Consider the following 23,431-nt stretch of genomic DNA (forward strand, 5'->3'; position numbering starts at 1 on the left):
AACAATATTTAATATTTAAACAACATTTCCAGTTTCCTAACGAAACTACTTAAAACAGCATGGGAAGCCTCAGAAGACTTCTTGTTCACTGCTGAACACTACGAGGAGCCTTGCCCACAGAATGGCTCGGGCAAGGGGCAGTGCACGGGCATAGTGAACACTCAGCAAGAACAGCACCTGGGGCTTTTGCCCCCCTACCTTGCCCCCCCACCAGGTCCACCACTGCTCTAGGCTTACAAATTACACTATGTAATGCATGCAATTGCTCCCTGAATCAAATTCAAAATTCAGACAACAACCAACCTGAGTAGGGGGCCCTTTTACCAATAAGGACATTAAAGGAGTGAGATGAATGAGAGGTGAGGCTGTTCCGTACAATCAGTGTGAAAGGACAGGGGCAGCCTGGACTTGTGTTATGACAAGTAACACAATTCCTCCTACAGCAATTTTGTGACCTTATTGAAAAAGTTCATCACTTTTTGATAACAAATGGGGATTACATTGAATATCGCTGGCATGTGCATTGCTGTCACATGTTTTAAGAGTGAGCTCTGCCCATGGGAGTGAAGTGAGGCTGCCTGCAGACAACTTTAAGTGCTGTCTTCTTACACTTGAGGATGGCTTGTGACAGCTATCACCCATCTTTTTCGAGAATCATTTGGCTTCTGCAGTAACATGAACCATATGGAGGATCTCACTCCTCCTGTGTGCTAAACCCTTCTCCCCTCAGGCTTGTCATCTGTCCCTTATTTTAGCATAACTGTAGTCACTCAGACAAAACATCAGGGGCATTGCCACTTAGGTTATTTCGTTCTAAAATGCGACAGAAGCCAGGATTTTTCTTGAAAGTATCAGATTCTTTCCCAGAATGGGGGCACCACTCCCCAAGTCATTTTTATGAAAATGTGTGCATGAAGTGTGGAGAATGTTATTTTTCATTTTGAAACTTTCTAATCCTTTGGTGCATTGTTGTCTCCTAAAAGCAAACCTATAGCAGACTATATACAGGTGGTGCCTCAGTATCCACTGATTTGGTTTCCACAGATTTGACTCACAACTGATACCAGGGTCCACATTTAAATGCCTTGTAACAAGGAAAAAAGTACTAAAATCCCATTTCCTACCATCACGCTGTTAAACTGCACAGGTTCCAGGCTTCTCGGGGTTAAAGTTAGCTTTAAAGACCCACTTCCTGATTTCTTGCTTCTCTGTTGTCACCCTAGAATGCATCAGTACAGAAGCTATTCCGTATTCAGCCACTACATGGGGTGAATAATGGAATCTAATGGAATGAAATTATTCTATTAGGAGCAATGGAAGAACAAGAAACCTGGAATTGGGACTTGAAAGCTGTTTTTCCACTGATTTGGTATCCACTGATTTTTTTTTTTTATTCCAATGGGGATTCCAGAACAGGGTTACAGAACGGAGCCCCGCGCGGATACCTGAAACTGTGAATATGGGTGAACACCCATCCCCGGGGTCCCAGGGAATGCCCCCCTCTGGAAGTGAGGGAAGCTCCACTCCCCTTGCCTCTGGAGGGGCCTCTGAGCTCAGCGGAGGCCGGGGATGCCCGTCCCTGGCCTCTGCTGAGCTCAAACCGAGCTCAGGAGGCAAAAAAAAAAAATGCTACTTCCAGTTTCAGAGAAACCAGAAGTGACTTTTTTGATGCCTTATTAGGCATTGGGAGGCCCAGGGGAGCCCTACAGGTTTTAATGTCTTGTAAGGCATTAAAAGCATCACTTCCAGTTTCTCTGTGAAACCGGAAGTAGCTTTTTTTTTTTTTGCCTCCTGAGCTCAGTCTGAGCTTGGCAGAGGCCTCTCCGGGAGCAGAGCTCCCCTCACCTCCAGAGGGGGCGTGCGTGCTGGGGGGGCCTGGACCTGATCCACAGATATTGGGACCCTTCTCTGTCGAAAGTGTGTGTGTGTTTGTGTGCATGTGTATATAAAAGATGTGAAGAATACTTAAACTGACCAATATTTCTGAAATTTGTGAGAAACGATGAAGCAACTTCAGCTCATATTTGGGAATGGTCCTGGAGCAGTAGCAGAATGGTGTCATGAGGTATAAAGCTGTCATGTCACATGTCCCTTTCCATTACCAAAAACCCAGGTTTAACAAAACAAGGACATTTTTCTTTCCAAGAAAAGACTCATATGAGTCGAAAGGAATATAATCTAATACAGTGCCTCCTTCTTTGAAGCAGATTTCTAAAGTAATTTTGCAGACTGCTTATGCAACCTTGTTTTCAAACATCTCAGGAGGTTTCCTCTGTGCTTTTGTAAGCAGCTCATTATTGTTTATATCTCATTCTCCCTTGAAGAAACTTCCTCATTGTATCCTCATAATAATGAAGTAGGTTATAACTTCAAGGCAAGGGGATTTATGACAAACAGAACTGTTGTAAAATGGCTGTCGATGGTGTGTGCAATGCACTGTGAGTGCCTCTGCAAGAGCAGTGTGGGAAGTTAGGTGACATTGGGCTGTTATACTAAAGCAGGGGTGTCAAACTCATTTCATACAGAGGGCCGAATAGCATTCATGACGCCTGCTGAGGACCAAAAGTGACGTCATTAGGCAGGAAGTGATGTCATTAAACAGTTCATGACCAAAAACAAGCACTTTTTCTCACTTGGGAACTCATTAGCTGCAAATGACAGAAAATATACATATCTTGATCATATTCAAGCTATGGGAGAGCTCAATTTTCAAGGGGGCTGCCCTTTCAGCAGTACCACCTCAGCTTGGCTCAGCAGCTGAGAGCCTGAGGGCTGGATAAAAAGCTTCCATAGGCTGCATCCAGCCCCTGGGCCTTATGTTTGACACCCCTGTACTGAAGTATAGTGACTGACCCAGTTTATCTCTAAGTGATCTTTATAACTGAGTCAGAACTTGAAACTGGGTCTCCTCATCCAGTCAAATACTCTAACCAAGTGTTTCTCAAACTATGGGTTGGCACCCACTAGGTGGTTCGTGAGCCAATTTCATGTGGGTCCCCATTCATTTCAGTATTTTATTTTTAATATATTAGACCTGATACTACCATGATATGTGACTGCATTTGGGGAAATGTTACACATTTGTACTTTTAACAGGCTACTTTTGTATTGGCAACCTTCAGTCTCGAAAGACTATGGTATCGCGCTCTGAAAGGTGGTTCTGGCACAGCGTCTAGTGTGGCTGAAAAGGCCAATCCGGGAGTGACAATCCCTTCCACACTGGGAGCAAGTGCAGTCTGTCCCTGGTCTGTCTCCCTGGCTATGGGCCTTCCTTCTTTGCCTCTTAGCCTCAGACTGCTGGCAAAGTGTCTCTTCAAATTGGGAAAGGCCATGCTGCACAGCCTGCCTCCAAGCGGGCCGCTCAGAGGCCAGGGTTTCCCACTTGTTGAGGTCCATCCCTAAGGCCTTCAGATCCCTCTTGCAGATGTCCTTGTATCGCAGCTGTGGTCTACCTGTAGGGCGCTTTCCTTGCACGAGTTCTCCATAGAGGAGATCCTTTGGGATCCGGCCATCATCCATTTTCACAACATAACCGAGCCAACGCAGGCGTCTCTGTTTCAGCAGTGAATACATGCTAGTATACGCTTTAAACACTGATAGTATATGGGATTTACTTCTGGGTAAGTGTGGGTAGGATTGCAGCCTAGGATTGTTAAAAATTTTCCTGCTTGATGATGTCACTTCCAGTCATGACATCACTTCCAGTGGGTCCCGGCAGATTCTCATTCTAAAAAGTGGGTCCCGGTGCTAAATGTTGAGAACCACTGCTCTAACCATTATCTTATGCCAACTCTTGAGCTTATTCATTGCTGAACTGCTGTCAATAAAAGCAATTCCAACTAAATTGTTGCCTTGAGTAGTGTTAGTTCTCACATTACCTCAGGATAGTATCTTATGTATCCAGTATAGGAGAAGAGTCTTACAGGAAAAGAAGAGCTAGAACCACAACTTCTATGCCCCCAGACTTTTAATAATAATAATAATAATAATAATAATAATAATAATAATAATAATAATAATAATAATTTTATTTTTACCCCGCCTTTCTCCCCGAAGGGACTCAAGGCGGCTTACAACAGGTTAAAAACAGATTAAACAACATAATCAAAAAACAGATTAACAACATAATTTAAAAACAGATAAAAGCATATTAACATATTTTTTCTTGAATGAAAAAAATTCTCGAGTAGGGGTACAGCCATCATTGCATCAGAACAAAACATGCACATTGTGTACTGACCTTTTTCTTGTACCTAGTATATGGATGGTGAATCCATGCAGTGCTTCATGTCTGAAGTTTGCTAGTATTACGGACCAGAGATTCACACATCACATGTCATAAACTTGCTTTGCAGCTCCGGGACAAATATCAACCTACCCTCCAGGGACTCCTTGGCCACATCTGCACCTGCTGTCCATTTTGTGGAACTTGTACCACCATCTTCTTCAGTGCCTCCTCAGTCCAGTGAGGATGACAGCCTCCCTCCACATCTACTGCCAGACAGCATCAGTCAGCTGGAGGAATTTGGCCGGCAAAAGAAGTGGCATAAAAAGCAGTATAAAAACCATCGCCAAAGACAATTCAATGATCTCTGGGTGCGGATAGAAGATGGGTAAGCTGAGTTCGGTGATTTTTACCAATTTTCAACTTTCATAGTCTTCACCTTCAGGGTTTCTTGGGTAATATATCCCCATACTTTTATTTGAGTACTCTAGGAACAACTGAGAGTTTGGGAACTGTATTATAAAAAGGTGTGGTTTTCACTGTGGACAGCCACCTGTGTGAATTACACACCCTGTGCTGGTCCATGGGCAGTCCTTTGCAGCTGTGTGAATCAATGAGGAGGACCAGCAGGTGCTGAAATCAGAGATTCAAAGTCAAAAAGAAAGTCATTTAGATGTATCCTTCAAGAGCATAGTGGGTCAGTTGATTGAAGTGGATCCAAGCAGGGTGCAGAGAAAAACATGGTTTATTTCCAAAGAGTATATTAGCAACAATCTGTTGAACCACAGAGATATATACTTCTAAAATAATGGTTGTCTACTGTGTTCTATGAGGGTGTGAAGGTCTACAATGAGGCAGTAGACTGCTTTCTGTGCAAGAATGCATAGTAGTCATAGAACACAAGATCATGTTTGCTTCTGCAGTCAGTTCATACCTAGATATACAGTAGGAATGGAAATGGAAGGCAGTTCACTTGTGGCTCGTTTATCAACATATCTAGGTGCTGGGTGAATATGGTAGAATGGAAGTTGTGGCAAAAAGAAACATTGTTGTTGAAAAGTTACAACTGTAATAACCATTTTATGTCACTTTGATGTGAAGAGGGCATTACATTCCTTATCTTGTTTAGCACCACAGGATTCTCTGAGGAGGCCACTATTATTCCTGTATAACAGATTGATTGGAGGCAGGCATCTCCCAGGCCCACGTCTGATGGTCTAGCTCAGGGGTGTCAGACATAAGGCCCGGGGGCCAGATGTGACCCTCAAAAGCTTTTTATCCAGCTCTCAGCTTCTGATCAGTGCTGAGGTGTTACTGCTGAAAGGGCAGTCCACATAAAAATTGGGCTGTCCCTTATCTTGAAATATGATCAAGTTTTGCATGTTTTCTCTTCTGTCATTTGCAGCTAAGTGTTTATTTTTGGTTATGACCTGTTTAATCACTTTCTGTCTAATGACTTCACTTTTGGCCCTCAGCAGACATGATGAATGCTATTTGGCCCTCTGTATGAAACGAGTTTGACACCCCTGGTCCAGCTAGACCACACTGAATCTCGTGATGTAATGAGCTAGGCCAGCATTTATCAACATTTGTTTCCCTCCATACCACTTTGCATGGTCCACCTATTGGAAGAACCACCAGAAGTAACTGACAATGATGTCATCACCAGTTACTTCCAGATGGAGTGGCCAGATGCAATGCAACAAACTCATTGCTTTGCTGTTGTACAAAGTAACATGTTATGAGGGGGATGGAGACGATTGCATTTGAGTAAACACAAATAGTGTTGTCAGAGTTTTCATTATCAGGTTGCTCTAGATTACTGATACTTATGTATTTTCACTTTTTATGTTTCACCATGAATATAACTGCTTTTACACGATTTTAATTATTATTGTTCACTCTCCTGATTTTATGACATATTGTTTTTATACTTGATGTTTTTAATATGTAAATTGGTTTGACATGCTAAGTGTGAAGAAAGGTAGGTTAAATAGTTTTAGATTAAAATTAAGTTTAAAATTATTAAAAGTTTAAAATTAAACTTTTAAAATTTAAAATTAAATAAGCCCTCCATTGTCAATTGCAAGTGGGTTTTGTACCCATGTTTTATAATTTCCAAAAGAGAACTCTCTCACAAGGCATTCCATCTACTCCCACAGTTTGTGGGTTGGTTTTGCTTTCCCCTATTTTTGTTTTGGTATGTGTGGAAGACAAATCATACTGAAAGCAAAGTAATAACACCAAGAATGGCATTTTGTGGTATTCTAACAATGAATATTAAATCCCAGAAGACAGCAGAAATATTAGCAACAATCAGCTTCTTTTACATGTGACTGCTCTTTCAGTTTAAAAGTAAAAAACAAAGGAGTTGTGTGATGAAAGCAGATGAGTGCAACACACTGCACTAATTGGTCAGCCAGTAGTAGCAAACCTGACCAACTGTGCTGGTATTTTCAGCCATCCAAAATTGGATGCCCAGTTCCTTGCAGGCCATGTACAAACAGGATGCTGTCAATCACAACAAACCTTTAATTTCATTTAACTGCTCCTGAAAGGCAAATTTCACTAAATGAACTCAAATGTTTTCCACTGTGTTTTGTTTCCACACTGTGTGAAGCTATGGTGCCTGTCTTCATGAAGAGAGAGGCTGGGGCTACAATCTAACCACACTTTCCTGAGAGTAAGTCCCATTGAACAAAGTAGGACTTGCTTCTGAGTAGACCTGGTTAGGATTGTGCTCTAAGTTTCTTTGGAAGAGGCCTAGGTGATTTTTATTTTATTTTTCCACATTTTTATATCACTCTTCCTCCAAGGAATTCAGAATGGTATACATGGTTCCTCCCCTCCTTTTGTTCTCACAACAACCCTGTGAAGTAGACGAGGCTGAAAGTGTGTGACTGGCCCCAGATCACCCAGGAAGCTTCATGGCCAAGGAGCCTTTACTGAAAATGGGGCCACTTGATCCCCTAGCAAGCATGAGGATAATCCTGTACTTTAATAGTATGATTTTCCTTCACATTTTAAAATTTATAACTTACAGGCCAATCTGATTGCCTGCCAGCCCATAGCATGCAGCGCCGCTGACAGAGCGCACACTGCATGCTATTGGGGAGGGGGTGATCAGACAACCCAGGAGTGGTAAGTTTTTTACTGGTGTATCCTTTTTACTGGTGTAAGTGCAAGGAGAATCAGGGGATGTGTTGGCCAGGAAAAGGAGGTTAGGAACTTGGCATGCACCGACACCACTGAAACCCTCCCCCTTCCACCCCCAGTTTGACTCACTTTCTGTCTCAAACTGCCCATGATCCTCCCCCATTTTAACCAGGACTTACCAGGCAGCACAGGATGGAGGAGGTTCAGAAGGCTGCTGTCGCCCATGTCCATTTGCTCTGACAGTCTTCGGCCTAGAGAATGACAGAGCGGTCTTTGTGCCATCACTCTGGAACTTATGCTGATGGATTGCGTGATCTGTCAGCATAAACCCTGGATAGGATTGGGTTGCTAAGTATTATGTAATAATTCTATTAATAAAATGCTAGTTTTATTGTTTATTGATGACTATTTTTTAATTCAAAATTAAATCATCTAGAATAAACACCTTGCTCTGATTCCATTTTCACAAACATGAAGATGCTGTTTGAACAAGTGAAAATCTCTGTCCCCTGGAGCAAAAAGGGGTGCTGAGAAGTGCTCAAGATAGCCAAGTTGTATTATGTAATCCGCTGAGTAGCCTCTAAATTTAATGCACTTGTATTTGTTCTTCCTCATCTGGCAAGAAGACTGAGGTATAAATCAGCTAATAGAAGAGGATCATATCCACCTCTCAGCGATATCAGCACAACCTTGCCCAAGCCCATGAGGCTGCACCTGTGCAATTGGTCCAACATCTGCTCTTGGCAGCTCTTGTTTCCCAATAAATAAGATGGATGTAGACAAGACGTGCAAGTAAAATAATGGCATGGGATAACTCAACAGTGTCTGCGAGGAAGAAGTAAATCTCTTCACTCATTGTCTCTGCCGACATATTCCTTTTCTCTGGATGGCTTTTACTAGAGCTTTTTGGATTAGTTGTCTGGTCAGGGTGTGCAGGATATATTAATTAAGCCCTCTGAACATGTGTTCTTCATGTATTTTCTTACGATAAGTAGGCAAAAGGTGGAGGTCATTTTTTGCACCACAGGGTCTCAAATTCCTGCTGCTTAGACATTGTGTCATTGAAATACAGGCAAGGAATTTTAGTGCTCACACCCAGGCCTTTGCTTTCTTTTTAGCTCTGCAAAGTCACCTTCACATGATCGTTGCATCATCTCTCGCTTTGTCGTTGTTAAAATATTTTACATGACTTGGGAAACAGTAGAATCAGCAGAGTCCTTTTTCCCCATCCCCTGCATTTACACTACTGGGACAATGAGGGTAGTGACTCCTAAGTAATTTGCTCATTTCACTGCTCAAATTGTCATGTCCTGATTTTGTGTTCTACTTCTAGAACTTTGCAAGTGTGGTGGTGATGACCTCATCAAATGAACATGGACTATATCACAATGTCTTTGTTCAGTAGGTACTAACTTTATATTTGCTCTTGCATCAGGCCTTTGAGCTGCCATTTCTAGCTAGAGATCCCATTAGAAATGGCAGCTCAAAGGCCTGATGCAAGAGCATCTTTTGTTATGGTGGTGTTGCCACAAGAATTTTTTTAGGCAGGTGCTGCAGCTTTTTTTCCTATCTCCATTGAGATAGAAACTGAATTCAGTGGAGACATCAGTGTCTGAGTTGGAGAAGACTGTCAGAGCCTCCAGTGTTCACTTCTCCTTTGAAGCTGCATTATTCAGTTCCCTTACCTTGGAACTGCATTGCAACTAGAGATCCCATTTGGGGTAGAATTCAACATCTGGAGAATCTTCACCATCGTGGAAAAAGCAAGTTTCTAACCATTATGGTGGCAATGCTAGTGAAATCTCTGACCCTGAAAGAGTGCTGAGAAGGTTTTTCAGTGCTCAGAAGATGGCACTCCAGCACCACCTTGCTTCCTCCTTGTACCTCTCACATCAAGAACTTGTCTCATTCTACTTTCACGTCCAATAAGGAAAAGAAGATGGAGCAATGTAAAATCCAGCCTATGCTCTTTTAAGCCGTGAGGAACAGTTTCATGTCAGTCCACTCAGCAGTTCTTCCCAGGCAGCATTTCTCACTTCCCTTAAAAAGGTGGCACTAATCCTAGCAGGGAAGTTTTCTATATGAAGTTGGAAAGCATGGGATAAATACAACACCAGGCCAGGCCAGACTTCCCAGTTATGTTTTGTTGAGATTCTAATTGCATTTCCTGGATGTTGCCATAGAGTTCATTGTTGTATTTTTAACATGTTGATTGTGTTTTGTTGTATCACTGTGGGTAGCCTTGGGAGTCCCGGTGACAGGAGAAAAGATGGGATAGAAATGTTTTTAAATTAACAAATATTCTTTAAGTCAATGGTTAAGGCTAGTTGTCCTGGCTGCCTACATTCCTCTCCCTAGTTTTGTTTTCTATAGTAATTTCATTTTAACTTAAAAGTCTCCATCTCTTGTTAGCAGATAGCCTTGTTTGACTTCAGACATGTGTTACTGGGTCAGATCTGCCCCATTTTTATACATGTAGCTCATTTATGCTCAGATATGCCAAAAATGGCTCCTAGTCTTTCATTCTTAATGAACTGCACAGGAATGCAAAATGCAAACAGAGCGACTGTGTGCAACGCAAGGAATATGTCTGCAGTTCCAGCTTTCCAAGATTTTCTTGGCACTGAGGGCAGACTGGAATATAAACTCTACAAATTGCAGGATGATATAGATAGATTTTTGAGAAACTGTTGGCCCTATCCTATTTGGGCCTCACGTCACCAGAATGCTCATTTCAGTGGCATAAGGGCCTTTATGGCTTTCATAAAATGCAACAAGCCATTTAGCATGGTCTGGCTGCCACAGCAAGTGGCAAGAGGCTGGGTCCACAAGCCAGCAAACAGTGGATGCCCTTCAGTACTAGTAAGTTAGTGTAAGGGGTGAGAGGGAGGCAGGGAGGGAGCAGAATGGGGAGGTGAGGAATGGTCATAGGGAGGAGGGCAGATCAGGGCCAGGAATGGGGTGGTATTGGCAGCAACAGCACATACCAATATCCTATTGCCCTTCCTGGCCTCAGTCCCCCAACTCAGGTCCACATGGACTTGCGTCAGGGATATAACAGGTACAGGTCCAACAGACCCAGCAGGTTGCCGTGGGCTTACCCTAGGGCAGGGGTCGGCAACCTTAAACACTCAAGGAGCCATTTGGACCCATTTTCCGGAGGGAAAAAACCTCAGGAGCCACAAAACCCTATTGACATCTAAAATGAAGATAACACTGCATATGTAGTTTTTTTCTTACCTTTACGCTCTTATAGGTCCCATTTTTATAATGTAGCCCCCTCTTGTAGCTTTTAGTTAGTTTTGTCATACATTCTTGTCCTGTGTTTTCAGACACCTAGTTCTCTATGGTGTTTTGCCTGATTCCAAGGCCATTCTCTGCCTGGAAAATTATGACCACTTTAAGCAAATTAGCTCCCCTTCTTTCCCCCAACAAAGGACCCTGGTTCTGCCCTGCAGTCCTGCTGGACCCCACCTCCAGGGTAGCTCCCCTGTTCAACCTGCAGAGGTCCTCTCTCCTGCCAGCAGCCTCCCACCACTACAGCAGACCCTGGGTCGTCAGCAGGTCTTGGGCACAGCAGCCACACTTCAAACTCCAGTGTCTCCAGCAGTCCATTAGTCACAAAGTCAGTCAGAGTATCCAGGGCAGAGTCCAAAGTCAATAAGCCAAGTCACAGTCCAAGGTCAGATTCCAAAGTAAGTCAGTCAAATCAGTCAGAGAGTCAAAGTCAATAAGCCCAGCCTCTCCTCTCCAACCTGCACTCCATCTACAACCCACACCCCCTTCCTCAGGTGCTCCTTATATCCCTGAGGGCCCTATTGCCTTCAAGTGGCTGCAGCTGTGCAGCACACTCTGCTGGATGCCCAGGCCTTACCCTTAAAGGGGCCACTGCTGACACCACATCTACCTCCTCACCAGATCTTCCAGGATTCCAATACATATGGCGGTTATGACATTTGCTTATGAATACTAAAGAACTCCCCCCACCTTCTAGAGGCAACCTGCTGGAAGGAAAAAAGGACACAGACTCCAGAGGTGGGGAAGAGAAGAAGCCAGAGCTGGGGCAGCCACAGGCCAGCTTCTGCCCTGCCTGCCTTCCCTCAGGCTGCAACCCTCTCCACACTATCCTGGGAGTAAGCCCCATTGACTACAATGGGACTTCTGAGCAGACAAGTTGGTTGGAGCTCTCAGGTTGCAGTCCTCTCCACACTTTCCTGGGAGGAAGCCTCACTGGCTACTTGTGAGTAGACCTGCATAGGAGGGGGCTGAGGCTGCAGCCCTCCACACCTTCCTGGGAGTAACCCAGGGACTACAGCGGGGCTTACTTGTGAGTAGACCTGCACAGGAGGGGGCTGAGGCTACAGCCCTCCACGCCTTCCTGGAAGTAGCCCAGGGACTACAGCGGGGCTTGCTTGAGAACAGACCTGCCGGGCTCCTACCCCTTGAGCAGGCTCCAAGGCTGCAATCACAGGCACCCTTTCCTGGGAGTAAGCTTCATCTGCTGTAATGGGGCTTACTACTGAGTAGACACACAGGATGTCTCCTCTGCTATGGAGGAAAAGCCTCTCCTTGCACCTGCTCAGGGAAAGGCACGCTGCAATGGCTCACAATGGCTGAGGAGGAGGGCGTCCTGCTGGAGAGTTGGGGAAGGGAAAAACAGGGAGCTTAAGCCTGCAGAGCGGGCAAAATTGAAAAGGGAAACCAATGCGGGGCAGGTGGGGGTGAAGGGAGAGGAGGGAAGCAGCCTGCCCTCCCAACACAGGTGCCTCTTCTCACCCTCTTTGTCACTTTCACCCGAGGAGCAGCAGCAGACAGCTGAAAGAGCCACATGCGGCTCCAGAGCCGCGGGTTGCCGACCCCTGCCCTAGGGCAAGGGAACATATTTTTCCTTACTCCAAGAAGGCTTCCAGATACAGCAGGCACCAAATTGGCACAGCTGCAATGCCACACTGTGAGTTCAGTAGGATTGGGCGTGAGTCAGCTCTTTAGTGGATATGTCAGGTTAGTCACTCTGCATCTGTCAGCCTTAGAAGAAGCAAAACAGCCAGGCTGCAGGCTTTTGTCAAAACATACAACTTTTGTGTGCAGTTTTTTTATTATTCCATTTAATCAAAATACAAAAGGATACAAACAGATACAGATTTCTAACACATATCATATCCAAAAGGCATTCAACTTAATGCACCAGTTCAAAAATATATATCCTCTTTTATTACTTTTAACTGCCTCTTCATAACTGAACAAATATGGACAACATTCTTGACAGCTGTTGTTGTTGGCAACCTTCAGTCTTGAAAGACTATGGTATCACGCTCTGAATGGTGGTTCTGGAACAGCGTCTAGTGTGGCTGAAAAGGTCGATTCGGGAGTGACAATCCCTTCCACACTGGGAGCAAGTATAGTGTGTCCCTGGTCTGTCTCCCTGGCTGTGGGCCTTCCTTCTTTGCCTCTTTGCCTCTGTTGGCAAAGTGTTTCTTCAAACTGGGAAAGGCCGTGCTGCACAGCCTGCCTCCAAGCAGAACGCTCAGAGGCCAAGATTTCCCATCTGTTGAGGTTCATTCCTAAGGCTTTCAGATCCCTCTTGCAGATATCCTTGTCGCGCAGCTGTGGTCTACCAGTAGGGTGCTTTCCCTGCACAAGTTCTCCATAGAGGAGATCCTTTGGGATCCAGCCATCATCCATTCTCATGGCATGACCGAGCCAACGCAGGCGTCTCTGTTTCAGCAGTGTATACATGCTGGGGATTCCAGCTCATTCCAGGACTGTGTTGTTTGGAACTTTGTCCTGCCAGGTGATATCGAGGATGTGTCGGAGGCAGCACATGTGGAAAGCGTTCAGCTTCTTCTCCTGTTGTGAGCGAAGAGTCCATGACTCGCTGCAGTACAGAAGTGTACTCAAGATGCAAGCTCTGTAGACCTGGATCTTGGTATGTTCCGTCAGCTTCTTGTTGGACCAGACTCTCTTTGTGAGTCTGGAAAATGTGGTAGCTGCTTTACCGATGTGTTTGTTTAGCTTGGTATCCAGAGAAATAGTGTCTGAGATCGTTGAGCCAAGGTACACAAAGTCATGGACCACCTCCAGTTCATGTGCAGAGATTGCAATGCAGAAAGGTGAGTCCACATCCTGAACCATGACCTGTGTTTTCTTCAGGCTGATTGTCAGTCCAAAGTCTTGGCAGGCCTTGCTAAAACAGTTCATGAGCTGCTGGAGATCTTTGGCAGAGAGGGCGGTGATAGCTGCATCGTCGGCAAAGAGGAAGTTACGCAGACATTTCAGCTGGACTTTGCTCTCAGTCTGGAGAGGTTGAAGAGCTTTCCGTCTGATCTGGTCTGGAGATAGATGACTTCTGTTGCAGTTCCAAAGGCCTGTTTCAGCAGGACAGTGAAGAAAATCCCAAACAAGGTCAGCGCGAGAGCACAGTCCTGCTTCACTCCACTTCGAATGTCAAAGGGGTCTGATGTGGAGCCATCGAAGACTACAGTGCCCTTCATGTCCTCGTGGAAATACCTGTTGATGCTGAGGAGTCTGGGTGGACATCCGATCTTGGGGAGAATCTTGACAGCTATAGCCTCTTGTAACAATGTAGAAGGCAGTCTTTCGGAAACAGAAAGTCCTTAGAAAGGATGTCTTTGAAAAGATTATGTTACTGGTACTTCACTCCTCATAAATGAATTCACATCTATAAAATGCAGAGGGTGGATGCTGGAGCCATGGTTGTGATAACATAGCTGATTTTATTCAAATTACTGAAAACTAAGTTATTCCAGAAGATGATCATTTCTGAAAATGATTATATGTTGCTTGTTAATGACAATTTCAATCCTATTTGTATTTTGTTGGGGCATTTAATCAGTACTTTAGGCAAATGGCAGTTTCCTAATCATATCTTAGTTCCAGTTTGCCTGAAAGTTCCAACTCATAAAAATGGACTGAAACATTTTAAACTGTCCTGTACGACTCCAAAAGTGTTCTGTTCAAGTGAGGAATAGGCCGCCCATTCCCAACCAAATACTGTGCAGTGATGCAGCCGTGCCAGTGTGGACTATGCTGCATCCCATGGGGGATTTTTGGCTACTGGAGGTCTCCTTAGGAGAAGGGGACATTTGTCCCCTTGCCCTGGGGTAAGTCCCAGCAGCCACTCTGGGGCAGCTTGGACCTGTGCCAAGGATATCACTGAGCTGATTCATGCAAGCACATCAGGTCTGGGAAAGAGATTTGGAGTGAGAGGATAAGTTGATGATTGTATATCCATTGCTTGCCTGATTTACTGCCCCACCACTGCCAGCAGGATTTTAGAAAGCCAATGTTGCGCGTGTGGAGCCTCTGGCAATTTGTGCTGGTGGCCCTGGCCAGCACAACAGCGGTGTGACTTTCATGTTGACCTGGGACTTAGTGCTGTTTCACAAGGTTCACCACCATAAGCCCAAGGTAGGATTGGACTGTTGGTAAATCAGGCAAGCAATGCATATACAATTGCCATCTTATCCTCTCACTTGTAAGATGATGCATTTTTGAGTTGGTTAGCTTCGAAAAATAATCTGAGAAGCACAAGCTTTCCAAGCACTTGTAGTTTTCTGTAGCAAGAACAGCACGTTTATACTGTAGGTCAGTGGTTCTCAAAGTACCTGCTGAGTATTGGCTAGCAATTTCTTTTTGCCAGTGTGCTATGAACTAGCTGTATTTCATGCACACATGTGCCAGTGGGTCTTGAACTGGTCACTGGTCTATGGACCAGTTTGAGAAGCATTGCTGTAGATGACCACTTGTTTATCTCAACCTGTATACACTTTCCTAGGAGTAAGTCCAATTGAATTCAGTGAGACTTACCTCTGAGTAAATATGCATAGGAGTGTGCTGTTAATTTAAATGTTGTTTAAATATAGATGTTTAATATAGATCTACGAGATCTATAGATCTTTTTTGTTACCTATAATGGCAGTAGATTCTGATCTGTACTTGTACTCTCTATTGCATGATGGTTCTTCATGCCCTTTAAAGTTTGTAATGTAGATGAGCTATTTATTTCAAAAGTATTATTTCAGTCTTTCGTGTACTGTGATGAAAAAAATTATTGCAGTTATGAATCATAGATTTAAAAGGGCTTCAGTTTTCATCTCTCAGCTCCTTGCAATGGCAAAATTCCCTAGGCTAAGAGCCGTTTCCCACAATGGTTCTTGAAACACATGTTGGACAGTGGCCTGAAGATGTGTGACTTTATAACTTAAACACCTGTCGGTTTTACTCCCCATGTGTGTGTTTGACTGAGTAACTTCCTTTTGAGTGCTACAGCTGTTTTGGGCGACAGATAGCTGAAGTGAAGTCTGCTCAATCCCAAACTAGGAAAGAGGTTGGTTGGCAACCTTCAGTCTCGAAAGACTATGGTATAAGCCTACAGCACCCAGTATTCCCAGGCGGTCTCCCATCCAAGTACTAAACCAGGCCTGACCCTGCTTAGCTTCCAAGATCAGACGATATTGGGCATCTGCAGGGTAACAGTTGAGGAGGCTAGAAGGTTGGGACCATGTTGCTAATAAGGGGAAGCAAGAGCAACCAAAACTGCCTAATTCTTCCTGAGCTCCAAAGTGCTGTATAGTGCATTTCATCCTTCCTGTTCTAGAATTCTCAATCACTGCCAATGCAGCCATGCCAATGGAGCACACGCTGTATCCTGCTTGGGGAGGGAATGGGACAGTCCAGCTGCATTCTCAAGAAATAAGGGAATTTTATTTCCTTATCCTGGGGCAAGCCTCTGCTGCCTCAATGGATCTTCTCACATCTGCACCATCTATTTTACTGACATGTTTCCTTGCCCAGGTTTGAGGAGGGTAAGGGGAGGGGACAGGAAATGGGGTTAGGATCTGGTGCATACTGGTGCCACCAAATTCCACCCCTCCCTGTCCATTCCACCTCCTGCCTGCCCCCTGTTCAGAAACTTTCCCGCTTCTCCCTCTCTCCACCCAGCTCCCACTGCCAACTTACCTTGCTACTGGAAGTAGCCAGCAGCAGTTCTCCAGCACCAAAGTTGCCCACTGTACAACCATTTACAACTGCAGAAGTGTTGCAGCAGAACTGCGTTCTGCACCCTAGGGCACCTTAGTCCTAGTTAGAATTGGACTGGTAATGTTCTTCCCAGGCATTTTTGGTTATGGGCAAGAGATCAAGGCTGTAATCCTATACACACTTGCTTGGGAGTCTCATTGAAGTCAACGGGACTTGCTTCTGAGTAGACATGCATAAGATTGTGCTGTAAGGAGAATGCTAACTAGTGGTTCTCAAACTGTTCTTCAGCTGTTGCTGTAGGAGAAGCCACAGAACATGCGTGATGGTCAGAGGTGCTGCCACAGAATAGCCACATACCCCATAAAAGTCAGTGGACCAAAGCAGTACCTTAGCAGTCATATCAAAAGTCCCTTGCAGCTACATGTAACCCTTTTGACAAGTTTTACTCTCCCAGCTGCAGATAAAGAAACCCTCCACCCTGGACAAGGAAACGGTATGAAATTTTACCGTAGAACATTACAAACCTTGGATTACAAGCTCCAATTGATCAGAGTTCATTTAGTTTGCATTTCAAGCCATTCATGTAGCTAAATAATCAATTGACTCTTTTAGCCTGCATATGTATAGATTTGTATTGAATAAATGCATGCATTAATGCCATAGTCCCGAAATGCCACAACTGATATGAGCTCAGAAATGCAAGTGAACTTTTTATGAGACAGTGTTACCATCCCAGCTTTGTGTCTATGATTAAATTCATTCTGCCTTGGGTGTCTGTGAAGAGCTGGCAAAATAAACGACACACACAGAAAGCCTTGTCTCAGCGCAGGGATTTGGATAAAAAATGGGATGAATTCTTCAGGGGAGGCTGCGTCAACTGCGGTGGTAAGTCATGCTATGGAATTATGAAAGGACGTTCCCAAAATATTACAAAAGCATCAAAGCATTTCTGAGGTAGTGGGGAGGAGGGCAAAAGGAAGAATTAATGTTGTCATCTCCTGTCTGTGTGGACCACACAGGCACTTCGTGCCGTTTTCCAGCTACATAACCTTGAACAGTTATAGCAATTTTCAAATTAAGTTTCTTTTTTTTTCTTTCTTTTTTTAATGGATGATATATAGTTTCCTGACAGACTGGTTTTAATAAGGATGAAATTCTTCTAGTTGCCAAATCAGAAAAGACTCTCACATCTTTAAATCATTAGGTTGGGGATGGAGTAATCACTTAAAGGGCATGCTGTCACAGGCTGTGCTCCCAATAGATAAGATTTTCACATCCCTAGATCAGCTGTAAGCTACTCGTGTAAGTGAAAGGTGTGAAGCTTACGATGAAGGATGTGAACCTCTCTGTTCCCAGGGCAACATGTTCAAGGTATACAGCATCAGAATGAATTCTTATCAAGAACTCAATAGACAAAGGTTTACTGAACAACTAGTATTTTTTCTGACTCCATAAAAAATACTATACGTGTTACACAGAAAAGAATCAAATGCAACACAGAGAGTTGGTTTCAATGACCTTAGTTGCTAGCATATACAAATAACACTGTTAAAGTATTTCTAAGGAGCATTGTCTCCATCAAAGTTTACCTATGGTGGATGTATGTTGTCCAAGTCAGGGGGGATGAGTTGTTTCCTCATGGTATCCCCTCAGAACCAGGGTGATGAGGATTGAGATGTTTCATTCCAATTTGTCAGTGAGGGTGCACAGCTTCTTGAGATGGCAAAATTAAAATATGTCTCAGCAATATTCCATAACTTTTTGCTTAGTTTTCAGAACCAAAGGTGATATTTGCATCCATTCCTTTGATCTAAAACAGAGGTGGCCAACCTTTCAACTTTAGGGCTCCTGGACCTTTAACAATTGTTTAGAAGCATCTCACACCTGCAGAAATTCCTTCCTCTACACAATTGTTAAAGGTTCAGGAGCTCTAAAGTTAAAAGGTTGGCAACCTCTGATATAAAATCAAGTTTATTATTGATCTCTTTGATCGCCACATGTTTTATCCACCATCTTCAAACATAATTATTCTTCTTTAAAGTATTATTGGGGCTAGACTTTTGCTGTAGTAGAGATGGAATCTTTAAGGTGAAAATATGACTCAAAGCCAAAAAAGTGGGATTTGTATCAAAAGCCATAGTTGAATCAAACCCATTTCTTCACAGTCAAAGCCATGTCTGTGAGAATGATTGGATTGTGTGAGGCAGTCACCCCTCTGTAATCAACTGAGAATTAACTTATGGCAGGGGTGCCCAAACCCTGGCCCTGGAGCCACTTGCGGCCCTCAAGGACTCCCAATGCGGCCCTCAGGGAGATCCCAGTCTCCAATGAGCCTCTGGCCCTCCGGAAACTTGCTGGAGCCCGCACTGGCCCAACACAACTGCTCTCAGCATGAGGGCAACTGTTTGACCTCTGGCATTATCTGTGGGATGAGGGCTCCCTCCACTGCTTGCTATTTCACATCTGTGATGCAGTAGCGGCAGCAAAGAAAGGCCAGCCTTGCTTTGTTCAAGGCCTTTTACAGGCCTTGAGCTATTGCAAGACCTTCATTCATTCATATATGTTCCACCACTAGTACATTAATTTATGTAAATTTATTCAAATTTTAAATGTAAATTAATTCTTTTTTCCCCTGGCCCCTGACACAGTGTCAGAGAGATGATGGTGCCCTCCTGCCAAAAACTTTGGACACCCCTGACTTATGGCATCACTTTTGCTTCTCAGTGGACACCATTTTTAAAATACTTGTATTTCCCAGAGATATTCCAGCATCTTCACAAGGAAATTGGGAAAAGGAACATTAATGAGAATGTGTTTGTAGCATTTGGGGCCCTTGTATGCAACCCAGGATGTGGGGAGGGTCCCTGAGGGGCAGAAAAAGTCACTGAATTGCTTCCTCTTCTCCCAGGCCCTTAGTGGCTCTGCCCCCTTCTTTCCTCCCCTTCTGAATGTTGAACTACCACTGCTGCAGTAGCCAAGCCATCACTCCAAGACCAAGTGGGTTGTCCCCATAAGGCTCCAGTAGCACTGTCCTGCCATGCAGGTGGAGCTATGACGCCCACTCTGGTCAGGATTAATAAGAGTTAATCTGGGATAGATAACTAAAAGGTTGCCAATTTTAAAATTCTTGATTCTGTGGTGGGGGAAAAAGCTTGGGTCAGTTCTTGTGACAGGGATAGGAAATGGGCACATGCCCTTGCCACTGAGATCTACCACCCTTCCCCTCCTTCCACCCTGCCCCAAACTGCCCATACTCCCCTTGACACTACCTTAACCGCTCTGGCATAGGCCAGGTCTATTGGTAGCAGATGTGTGGACCTGCTGGCCATATGCACTGGCAGCTCCTATGTGCACAGCAGCAACATGCCATTTACAGCACCACTGTGGCCTTTATGATGGCAAAATGCAAGATCTATACAGCCCATAAGATTGGGATATAAGCAGAGGTGTTTGAAAATGATGTTATTTACTTAACTCAGAAGTAAGCCCATTGTGTTCAGTAAGACTTAGGCCGTATTCCTATCTTACTCACCAGTAACAAACATTTTAACCTGTAAGTTCTTTAGTATAACTAAGGAAAAAGTACACAAGAAGACATTCCTAACTGTAACACCTGCCCAAATACTGAAAAAGCCTCTCCCATGCAGATGTGGGCTCTCTTTCATTGGAAATTTTCAAGCAGAGGCTGGATAACCCTCTGTCAGGGATATTTCCTAAGCATCCCTTGCTAACTTCAGTGGCAGCTCTTATTTTATAGCTGTGTTACATTTTTAATATGCTCTTATATCATCATCATTTTTAACTGTTTTAATGATTTTATTTTAATGTTTTATTCTGATGTTTTTCTTTTGTATGGTTTTATTCCTTGTGTTATGTTGCTTTGAATGTTAGAAAAAGCAGTAAAAATATTTTAAATGAATAAATTTTGAAATATCCTGTGCTGAGCAGAAAGTTGGACTAGATGACCTCCGCGGCAACTTCCAATCCTATAATTTTATGCTTCTATGACTGCCCTTTGATTATTTTTGTTATTTTACTAAACTCATTTGACAAAGTGCTGTTGATGGCATTCACAATAGTTTGGTAACATCTCAGTGATCTGAAGGAAGACAATTAGTTGTTCTCAGACCTTAAGCAACAACAAAAGCCACAAGAGAATAATCTATACTCCACATCTGCTTTTTAAATGGTGACTTTTATTTTGACAATAAATAGGAAGCACATGCAGAAGATCATGAGAATGAGCCCCCACATTCAAATCAGATTAATTATATGGAGCATTTACACTGTGTCAGAGTTGCAATTTACCAGTCCTTTATTTTTGCAACTATAAGGTCTATTCCTCAAGGAAAACTCATTGTATATTGATTTTAATCCTTATCCAGCATACTTTCATCAGCTATGTTAAATGAGGCCCTTGGTGTCATCAAAGTGCATTTGTGTTTATTAGTAATCATTACAATGTATTTTCAAAATGCTTTGTTATTCAGAAAAGCCATTCCCTGACACTATACAAAGCCAGTTTTACCCTACACGGAACTAAATATGGAGCTGTTTAACTATGAATAGCAGTATAGCATAATTGTTATATAAAGTAGAAGTGGAAAGGCTGGATAAGGATCAGAGGGCCAAGAGAAAGAATAAGGGATGGAAAGCCTGAGTGAGAAGTGATGGGGAACAGAAGAAAGAAAATGGAGGTCATGAATTGGTGGAAATCCTTGAAACCTACCCAATGGGTTCCCTTTTGTTACACTACAAATAAACAATAAAATGGCCACCCAAAGCTGTTGTGAGTGAGTGAACCTCATAAGCTTGGTCTGGAGTGCTTTGATGTGGGTGACTAGTTTAGCCCCTTTCCCCCTTGGAATGAAATCAGCAACTGGTTCACACCAGTTCACAGATATCAAGAACCCTTCCAGCCCACAGTCAGCCTGCATGAGTATCAGTGGGTGCCCTAAAGATGTGCTCCTCTATTTGATGTGTTTGTATATTATATATTTTCAGCACCGCCATGCCCCCCAATGGATATTCAGGCATGTTATCCTCAGACATTCCCTGGGACAAATGTTACCATCAGATGGAGCGACTCAGAAAACCTCACTCATAAAACAGAATTGACATTTCTCTGAGAATGCAAAATTTGCACTTTTTTGTTGTCATTTTGAATTGGTTTGTTTGGTTTTGACAAGGCACACTGCAAATCACACCACAGCAGCCATTGATGGTAATTGATGGTAAAAACCCCTGCTAATTGGGTAAGAGGCACTTTTTCAAGTGGGTGCTCCTCTTTTTAGCAGGGGGAGAGTAACTGGCCCACCTTACCCCAGCACTGTCTGTTCTAGTGGCTGTCTGCTGGTATTCCTTGGCATCTTTTTAGATTGTGAGCCCTTTTGGGACAGGGAGCCATTTAGTTTATTTGTTTTTTTCTCTGTAAACCGCTTTGTGAACTTTTAGTTGAAAAGCGGTATATAAATACTGTTGATTGATTGATGGTAAAACAACAAGCAACCACATTATGACAAACTGAAAGGATGTCTTCTGTCTCTTTGTTTTATGGCAGTGTTAACTATAGGAGATTCCTTTCATGAGACCAACTTACCCCATGAAAAGCCAACTTGCGGTGGCTTCCGCTCACAATGTATTAGACTTGCTTTGCTCCAATTCCGCCACAGTCATAACATGAGTATGCAAGGATCTAGCCATGCTTTCCTACTCCTTCTCAACTGGACAGAAACCATGTTTTAATCTTGTCATTATGTGTTCTCTTCTAGCACAACAACAGTGCCTTCCCACATCCGGATAACAAATGGTTACATCTCAATCAACCCAGCCATTTGGTTTACCAACCGCCTGGATCAGCATCCAGACCTTGCATTTCGCCATCATCTCAAAAGCTCTGCTACAGGCAGCACCATAGCATCACCTTTAGTGGCTTCTGTCTGGTTGGCAGTGGCTTCTTTTCTGTTGGATCTACTGGATCCTTCCTGACCAGACAAGTATTTTTAAGTGCAATATGCAGAAGAGGGAACAGTGGCGATCTCCCAATTGATAATGGATGTCTTCAATGAATGATTTCACCTGGGCCTTCAGAGCAAAGGAACAGCAGCACCTTCAATTAACTGGTATATGTCTCCCTTGCCCAGCTATGATTTTAAAACTCTAAAGCTTTATTTTGTACACTGACTTACATCTTCTTTTTGTAGAAGGATCCTATTTCCCATACTGCTATGGGGTTTTGTAAAATATATATGTTCATATATTAAAAAAAGAAAAAGAAAAATAGTGTATTTATTCAACTGGTAAACTTATTTTTGTTGTTGCAAAATGTTGGCATCCTTGTTCATCTGTACTGACAAAGGACAAATTAATATTCTCTATGTTGACTTTCAGTGTACACTAATATTAGCTAAATTCATAATCTGATAAGATGGCACAATATTGTGGGGCTCCCGACTCAGAATTTTCTCCTGAATTTCAGTTTTCAAAGGCTGGGACTTGAAAAAAAAATATTTTCAGTGTACTAAACAGTGTGGACTAGAACAATGAGATTTCAGTTTTCTGTTCACATTTCTGGTTCTCAAGGGGGAAACAAAGAAGATAATTTCACATGACTTTCACATGTCTCTAGAACAGTGGTTCCGAAACATTTTAGCGCTGGCACCCACTTTTTAAAATGACACTCTTTCGGAATCTACCTCACTTTCCTAGCCAAAAAAAGAGAAAAAGCTTCACTTTACCAGCCACTCAAGCTTCAGTTTTCATTCTTTTTACTATTGGGGGGAATGGGCCTTCTAGAGCATTTGTTGAACTCCACATTCATCAGATTGGAACCATTCTGGTGGCCTTGCATTTCGCTTTGCCTAGCCTTCCATAAGGCTAGTTGACTACTTACAAGTAAATATGCACACGTGGCTCAGTTTAACTTTCCGTAGAGCCCAATACATTTTCCTTGTCTGTTATCAGCTTAACAACCCACCAAAAACCAGGTTGAGACCCACTGGTGGGTTCTGATTCACGGTTTGGGAACCACTTCTCTAGAAGAGAAATGGA

The 23,431-nt window shown here is 43.4% G+C and overlaps 1 protein-coding gene across 1 annotated transcript in view; it reads left to right on the top strand.

The window, feature by feature from the left end:
• Window positions 1-22,369, top strand: part of TRABD2B (TraB domain containing 2B) — a 326,126-nt gene extending 303,757 nt beyond the window's left edge. The window contains exons 6-7 of the mRNA XM_066624617.1: window positions 4,356-4,613; window positions 22,153-22,369. Of these exons, the coding sequence (XP_066480714.1) occupies window positions 4,356-4,613; window positions 22,153-22,369 (475 nt within the window). The remainder of the gene's footprint in view (window positions 1-4,355; window positions 4,614-22,152) is intronic.
• Window positions 22,370-23,431: the final 1,062 nt, after the last annotated feature.

Source organism: Tiliqua scincoides, chromosome 4 (assembly GCF_035046505.1).
Source record: "Tiliqua scincoides isolate rTilSci1 chromosome 4, rTilSci1.hap2, whole genome shotgun sequence".
NCBI classification, from domain to species: domain Eukaryota; kingdom Metazoa; phylum Chordata; class Lepidosauria; order Squamata; family Scincidae; genus Tiliqua; species Tiliqua scincoides.